Source organism: Berghia stephanieae, chromosome 13 (genome assembly GCF_034508935.2).
Source record: "Berghia stephanieae isolate SIO BIC M18660-M18661 chromosome 13, UCSD_Bste_1.3, whole genome shotgun sequence".
Lineage (NCBI taxonomy): Eukaryota > Metazoa > Mollusca > Gastropoda > Nudibranchia > Aeolidiidae > Berghia > Berghia stephanieae.
Window position 1 is genome coordinate 9,303,431 of NC_088372.1, and position 7,500 is coordinate 9,310,930.

Below are 7,500 nucleotides of genomic sequence, written 5' to 3' on the forward strand. Positions count from 1 at the left end.
GTGTGTGTGTTTGTTTGTTTTTGTTTTTTCATTTTGTTTTTTTTTTCTGGTTTTATTTTCGGAAAAGGGAGGGGGGGGGGGGGGGGGGCCTTGGACACAGAGTCCATTGTGCTCTTAGCATTGGTCGTCATTCTGTAGATTAATCAAGGGACTGAACCGTGTAAATTGGTGTAATTTATCAACAGTTAACTCCCTTCGTCAATTGTCGCATTCTGACCCACGATATTATTGAACCTGATTATATCAATGACTTGACTTAACTCACTCAATCCCATAAATTTTTGCTTCTTTTCAAAAGTGGGGGGAAATGTATTAAAAATGAGCATGTACATAGATAGATTTATTCAACTACCATTTACATGCAAAAATTGAAAACATTAGCTTTGATACTTCGCCTATAATTTTTCTCAGAAAAATGTAATAAATAGGAATGGGGTAAGGACAGCTACACCAGGGGTAAAAGTAACAAGGGTAAGATACGGATATAGTCGGTGTTAGGGTTGAGTGAGTTAACGACATAACCCGTGACGCCTTGATGACAGACAGAAAGCAACAATGAACTCTTTGTCTCTATATGTTAATGTATTTCTACAGGAGACGATTCTAGAAGAGCAAGAGAAAAGTCGGGAGGGTAACAAGTACATTCTGATGTCTCTACGTGTCACTGCCAACCTGATTATACTTCTTTTACTTGGTGAGCTGGTCGTTGTCGTTGACTTTATCATAATCATTATCATCATCATCATCATCATCATCATCATCATCATCATCATCATCATCATCATCATCATCATCATCATTATCATCATCATCATCATTATCATCCTAGTCATCGTCGTCATCATCATTGTTAATTATATTATTATCAAAAAGACAAGAGGAAGACATTAACTCTCCATTACCGTCTGTGCCCTGACTGCAATATTGACATGAATCTCGTCGTTATTTCTACATGTTGCACATTCCAGCCCTTAGCACGTACATCATCCAGCTTTTCGTAGAACGTTCTAGACAGATGGAAGTGGAGAAACTGAAAAACCCGACCATGCAAGCTGGCTTTTGGAACGAGAACGAGGTACACACGGGATTTTTTGTTGTTGTTTTTTTACATCATTACTTAGTTTACTTAATACTCTTGGGGCCTTGAGGCACATAGGGCATCTACCAGACATCATTGGGGCCTTGAGGCACATAGGCACATCCCCCAGACATCTCCATTTTTTGCGATCGGCTGCTTTTGCGGTGGCTGTATTCCAGAACTGGCCTGCTTCCTTTAATTCTTTCTCCATGGTCCTTCGCCGGGTTTCTTTGGGTCTTCCCCGCTTTCTCTTCCCATCTGCTGTCCAGTAGAAGGCTGTCTTGGGAAGTGACCCTTTTTCCATTCTGGCCACATGACCCAGCCAACGCCATCTTCTTCTTTTTATTTGGCTTTCAATGCTAGTGCAGTCAGCTTTCTTTAATAGATCCACTGTTCTTATTTTTGTAGGCCAATGTAAATTAAAAATTCTTTTTAAACATTTGTTCTGAAAGGTTTCTAGAGTCTGTGTTAAGGAGGATGTCATTTTCCAGCTTTCACTTCCATAAAGCAGTTCGCTTAAAACATTGCTTTTGTATATTTTCAGCGTTGTCTTTCTCAAAGTTTTCCAGCATACCGAAAGCCTGGTTTGCCTTTAATTTTGAATTTTGTGCTTGGTGTCGTGTTATCCATCATTGGGTTTGTAGATAATATAAATCTGCCTACCTTTCCGGGGTTCCTTCTCATAGAGGCTGGACGTCGTGGTCTACCCACCACAATAGGATTCAATGGTCTGACGTCACGTCTGCCCAGCAACGAGCATCTTGGTTCTAAACAAAGTAATTCTATACGTTATATTCTTCATGCTGTCTGGAACTTTTTCACATGTCATGTGATCAGAATGTATAAGTCACAACGTGATCAGGTTTATAATGTTTTTCTTCTATGGATACACTTTTATGCTCGTCGAAGAGATATGTTATAAGGGCATCCGCCATTGTTCGGAGAGTTTAGAACCAGTTACTAATTTATTACGCGTCATTAAGAGGGAAGTGACGTCACGACTGTTGTGCTGTTATGTGGTCTTGTAGTAATATGACAATCGATATCGGACCGGAAGGTCCTGGGTTCGAGCCTCGCTCCCTCGGCGCATAGTTGAGTCATTGGAAAAGGCTCTTTACTCACATTCTCTCACCGTACTCAGGTGTGAAATGAGTACCTGGCCGTTAACAGCGTTGTCTCTGTCCGAAAAAAATTATAACATCACCTTACAGGCGTCATGTCCTGTCCTAAATGTTAAATGTGCTGTTGGACAGTAACCCCTTGTAAAGCGCTTTGAGCACGTTTAGTGGATATTGCTCTATATAAAAGCTCATGTTTAAATCACCAAACCAAGCTTTTAGAGTGTATGTATCACTCACTGAAGTCCGACTTCTATCAAGGAAATAGTTCTCTCCAGTGCCAGTTTTTAAAAAGTAGTCCTTCCACGGAGCCGGAATATATTTCGGTTTCTACAGCATGATACGGAATATAGCAATATCCTGCTTCCAATTTGATAGGACACACTAGTCTATCTCAAATTGCTTTCCTCCATATCTAGCACAGACCCAGCAATTCAATCGCTGCTGGGTGGGCAGAGGAGTCAGAAAAATTCTTGACTGCACTTGGAATCGATCTCGGTTCCATTGATTGTAAAGCGAGTGCCCAACCAAACACTATTTGATGGATATTAATGTGTGTCTTAAACAATGAAAGTCTTCTCAATACGTACAAAATTATACTGTACAGAGATAGAAATTACAATATACAGAGATAGAAATCTCGATGTACAGAGATATAAATTACAATATACAGAGATAGAAATTACGATGTACAGAGATATAAATTACAATATACAGAGATAGAAATTACAATATACAGAGATAGAAATCACGATGTACAGAGATAGAAATTACAATATACAGAGATAGAAATCACGATGTACAGAGATAGAAATTACAATGTACAGAGATAGAAATTACAATAGACAGAGATAGAAATCACGATGTACAGAGATAGAAATTACAATAGACAGAGGTAGAAATTACAATATACAGAGATAGAAATTGAAATATACAGAGATAGAAATTACGATGTACAGAGATATAAATTACAATATACAGAGATAGAAATTACAATATACAGAGATAGAAATTACAATATACAGAGATAGAAATTACGATGTACAGAGATATAAATTACAATATGCAGAGATAGAAATTACAATATACAGAGATAGAAATTACGATGTACAGAGATAGAAATTACAATATACAGAGATAGAAATCACAATATACAGAGATAGAAATCACGATGTACAGAGATATAAATTACAATAGACAGAGGTAGAAATCACGATGTACAGAGATATAAATTACAATAGACAGAGGTAGAAATCACAATATACAGAGATAGAAATTGTAATATACAGAGATAGAAATTACAATGCACAGAAATAGTAATAACAATATACAAATATAGAAATATAATTCAGAAAAGGGAATGGAGCAGGCACTTATGTTGGTAACAACAAGAGATGAAGTGATTAGAAAAGTGCCAGAAGACAATAGAGAATAAAAAAAAAATTCGCGGCGGTGATGGGGTTTGAAATCGCGACCTTATTGGTACGACAACTCCGCCTGGCCGGTGAGAGCGTGACTCTACCGTATGAGTACTTTTCTACTCACTTCATCTCTTGTTGTTACAAATATAGAAATAGCAACATACAGAGATTAACATTTGAACCTAGTAATCCGAAGTTGAATTGATGTAGAGTCTAATTCCAAATTAATTGGAAATGTAACACACAAAACAAACTTGTCTTATTTCAGCTGACGATCATAATGACGATGATCGCAACCCTTTTCCCAAATGTCCTTGACCTTATTAGCGTCATGGAAAAATACCATCCAAGGACCAGTCTACGTCTGATGCTTGCAAGGTGGGGGAACTATTTTTACACAGGAACATGGTATCATAGATCAATACTCGTATAGCCATTTTGGTATTTTTTATAAATTCAACATCGTAGTTGACGTCATTCTTCTCCTTGTCTTCATAATCATCATAAACGTTATCATCGTCATCATTATCATCGTCATCATCATCATCGTCATCATTATTATCGTCATCATCATCATCATCGTCATCATTATCATCGTCATCATCATCATCATCATCATCATCATCATCATCATCATCATCATCATCGTCATCATTATCATCGTCATCATCATCATCATCGTCATCATTATCATCGTCATCATCATCATCATCATCATCATCATCATCATCATCATCAACATCATCATCGTCATCATCATCACCATCATAAGCATCATCATCATCATCATCATCATCATCATCATCATCATCATCATCATCATCATCATCATCATCATTATCATCATCATCGTCATCATCATCACCACCATAAGCATCATCATCATCAACTATGATAACAACAACACTAAAGATAGTTTCTATTCCAAATCTCCCCCCAGGATCTTCGTGCTAAACCTACTCAACCTGTACACGTTGTTCATCGCCCTGTACAACAAACAAAACGATCTGGTAATATTTAACTCTTGGGGAAAACTGGTTATAACTCTGTCCTACAGTAAATTCGTCACATTTGACAAACTTTGAAGAATGATCTTTGTTTAATAAATAAGAACATAAAGTTGCTTTGTAGAGAGCTTGTTCAAATTTTCAAAAATTATTTTTCTGCTGGGTAAGCCTGCCATTTGTATCCCATCGTCTCAAAACGGTATTATGTCGGAACGAACCAAATGCTTAAAAGCCGAATTGAATGTTAAAACAGGTCAAAAATATAAATTGTTGGCATTAACACCCTAAAATATGGTATCCATTCTCCTCAATAAAACATACAGACTCAACACAAGTCTGATATTTCTGGCTATCAATTCAATTTTCAACATCTTTACTAACCCCACCTAATATCGTTTTGAGGCGAAGGGTCACATTTTGGGAAAATACAGGAAAAGATTGGTAAGGAAAGAATTAAAAGTTTAATGTTTTCTTTCTGTGGCTGGCATAATCAGCTAATTCATTTTGTTACTGTTTCGAAAGTCAAGCAATAGCCCGCACGTACAAGCCACGTCAGTCGGTTGGATTGAGTAATGTATGGGAGAATCTTTTACCTATAATTTGGCTGGCAACAAAAACTAGCTTGGACGAGTCAAGTGACGATAAACACATCCTATCAGTTCGTATAAATGTTGGTGTTGTTTTCTTTATTGTCATATCAATACGAGTCATTTGTCAACATTTTTATTTAGAAGAATCAAAGAGAATGATAATATTCCTAATGTTTAAAAAAATTGAGCTTTATTATAGCGCAATATCCACTAAACGTACTCAAAGCGCTTTACAAGGGGTCCCTGTCCAAAAGCAACACATAACATGTAGGACGATAGGACAACAATCACTTAACATGCTCAAAGTGCTATCAAAGGGATTTCTAGCCAACAGCAACACTTCTTCTTCATGACGCCTGTTAGGATATATTGCAATTATTTTGGGGGAAAGAAACAACGCTGTTAACGGTCAGGTACTCGTTTTACACCTTAGTACGGTGAGAGAACGTGAGTAAAGAGCCTTCTCCAAGGACTCAACTATGCGCCGGGCGAGACTCGAACCCAGGACCTTCCGATTCGAAAGCGAGTGTCACACCACAAGACCACATAGCTGCACGTAACATTGTTTACTTTGTGTAATTCGCAGCAAGCTCACCTGATCTCTTCAAACTCCACATTGTCTGTATTGCCCAACTGTATTTCCAATACAACCTCTGACGTCACGAGTGACGTCACAACTAACTGCACCAAGCATGAGACAGCGACAACGACCAGCACTGTCAGCGGTGACGACTGTTGGGAGACAACGATTGGCCAGGTACGTTTTCGTGCATCCTGGATTTTCATTTTTATTATCTTCTTCTGTTTGTTTGTTTGTTTGTTGTTTGTTTTCCTATCCCTTCTTCTCTTCCCCCCCCCCCCCCCTTCTTCATCCTACACCTTCCTCCCCTTCTTGAGCTTTTATATAGGACAACATCCACTAAACGTGCTCAAAGTGCTATTCAAGGGATAGCCAACATCAACACTTCTTCTTCTTTTTCTTCTTCAAGACGCCTGTTAGGAGATATTGCAATTATTTTTTTTTTCGGACAGAGACACCGGCCAGGTACTCATTTTATATCTGAGTACGGTGAGAAATGTAGGTAAAGAGCCTTTTTCAATGACTCAACTATGAGCCGCTCGGGACTCGAAACTTTGACTTTCTGATCCAAAGGCGTGCGTTATACCACTAGACCACATAGCCAACCCTCCTCCTCCTCCTCCTCCTCCTCCTCATCCTTCTTCTTCTTCTTCTTCTTCTTCTTCTTCTTCTTCTTCTTCTTCTTCTTCTTCTTCTTCTTCTTCTTCTTCTTCTTCTTCTTCTTCTTCTTCTTCTTCTCCTCCTCTCCTCCTCCTCCTCCTCCTCCTCCTCCTCCTCCTCCTCCTCCTCCTCCTTCTCCTCCTCCTCCTTCTTTGCCTTTTTCCTCCTCCTCTCCCCCCCCCCCCTATAATTATAAATGTTCCTTGTCAAAATGTGAACAATTAATATAAGGGGACATTCTACTGCATTTTCCTAAATTTTTGTTAACAGATGATTGATTGTGAAGTCAATATATGACAATGTTTAACGATGAATAATAAATATAATTTATTTAATATGTTTTGTAACAATTTAGGTTTATTAATTTCATTTCGCTTTTTACCTCCAAATAATGTAAATATCAATTTATTAATTTATTTGTTTTGCAATCTTTTCATTTTTCAATTTATAGTGACAGTTTTAACTATTTTACATTGTTGAAATTATTCATTTAAAGAGCGGCTCTGGTTGTGGAACTGCTCGTTTTTTATATATACATCATATTTGCATTATATTTTTATCTTATTGTGTAAATTATAACAGGTCTGTACAAAAAATTTCCTTTTTGGGATGCAATAAAGTATTATTATTATTATTATTATTATTATTATTATTATTATTATTATTATTATTATTATTATTATTATTATTATTATTATTATTATATTATTATTATTATTATTATTATTATTATCATTATTATTATTATTATTATTATTATTATTATTATTATTATTATTATTATTATTATTATATTATCATTATTATTATCATCATTATTATTATTATTATCATTATTATTATTATTATTATTATTATTATTATTATTATTATTATTATTATTATTATTATTATTATTATTATTGATTTCAGGTCGGGATATATTTTTTTTATCTATAGTTAAGAGAGCAAGATCTATAAAAAAAACAAATGTGTGTTTCTTTTTGACCATCTATTTATTTTCTTCCTTATTTCCGTATCATTGTTTGATGTCAGGAAATCTACAA

General features: G+C 36.1%; 1 protein-coding gene across 1 annotated transcript in view; it reads left to right on the plus strand.

Annotated features, from left to right (window-relative positions):
* LOC144958581 (uncharacterized) overlaps window positions 1-7,500 on the plus strand; it is a 60,459-nt gene that overhangs the window by 25,280 nt on the left and 27,679 nt on the right. The window contains exons 10-15 of the mRNA XM_078890655.1: window positions 595-694; window positions 969-1,075; window positions 3,886-3,995; window positions 4,558-4,627; window positions 5,801-5,971; window positions 7,490-7,500. The exon at window positions 7,490-7,500 is cut by the window's right edge and continues 118 nt beyond it. Coding sequence (XP_078746781.1) covers window positions 595-694; window positions 969-1,075; window positions 3,886-3,995; window positions 4,558-4,627; window positions 5,801-5,971; window positions 7,490-7,500 — 569 coding nt within the window. The remainder of the gene's footprint in view (window positions 1-594; window positions 695-968; window positions 1,076-3,885; window positions 3,996-4,557; window positions 4,628-5,800; window positions 5,972-7,489) is intronic.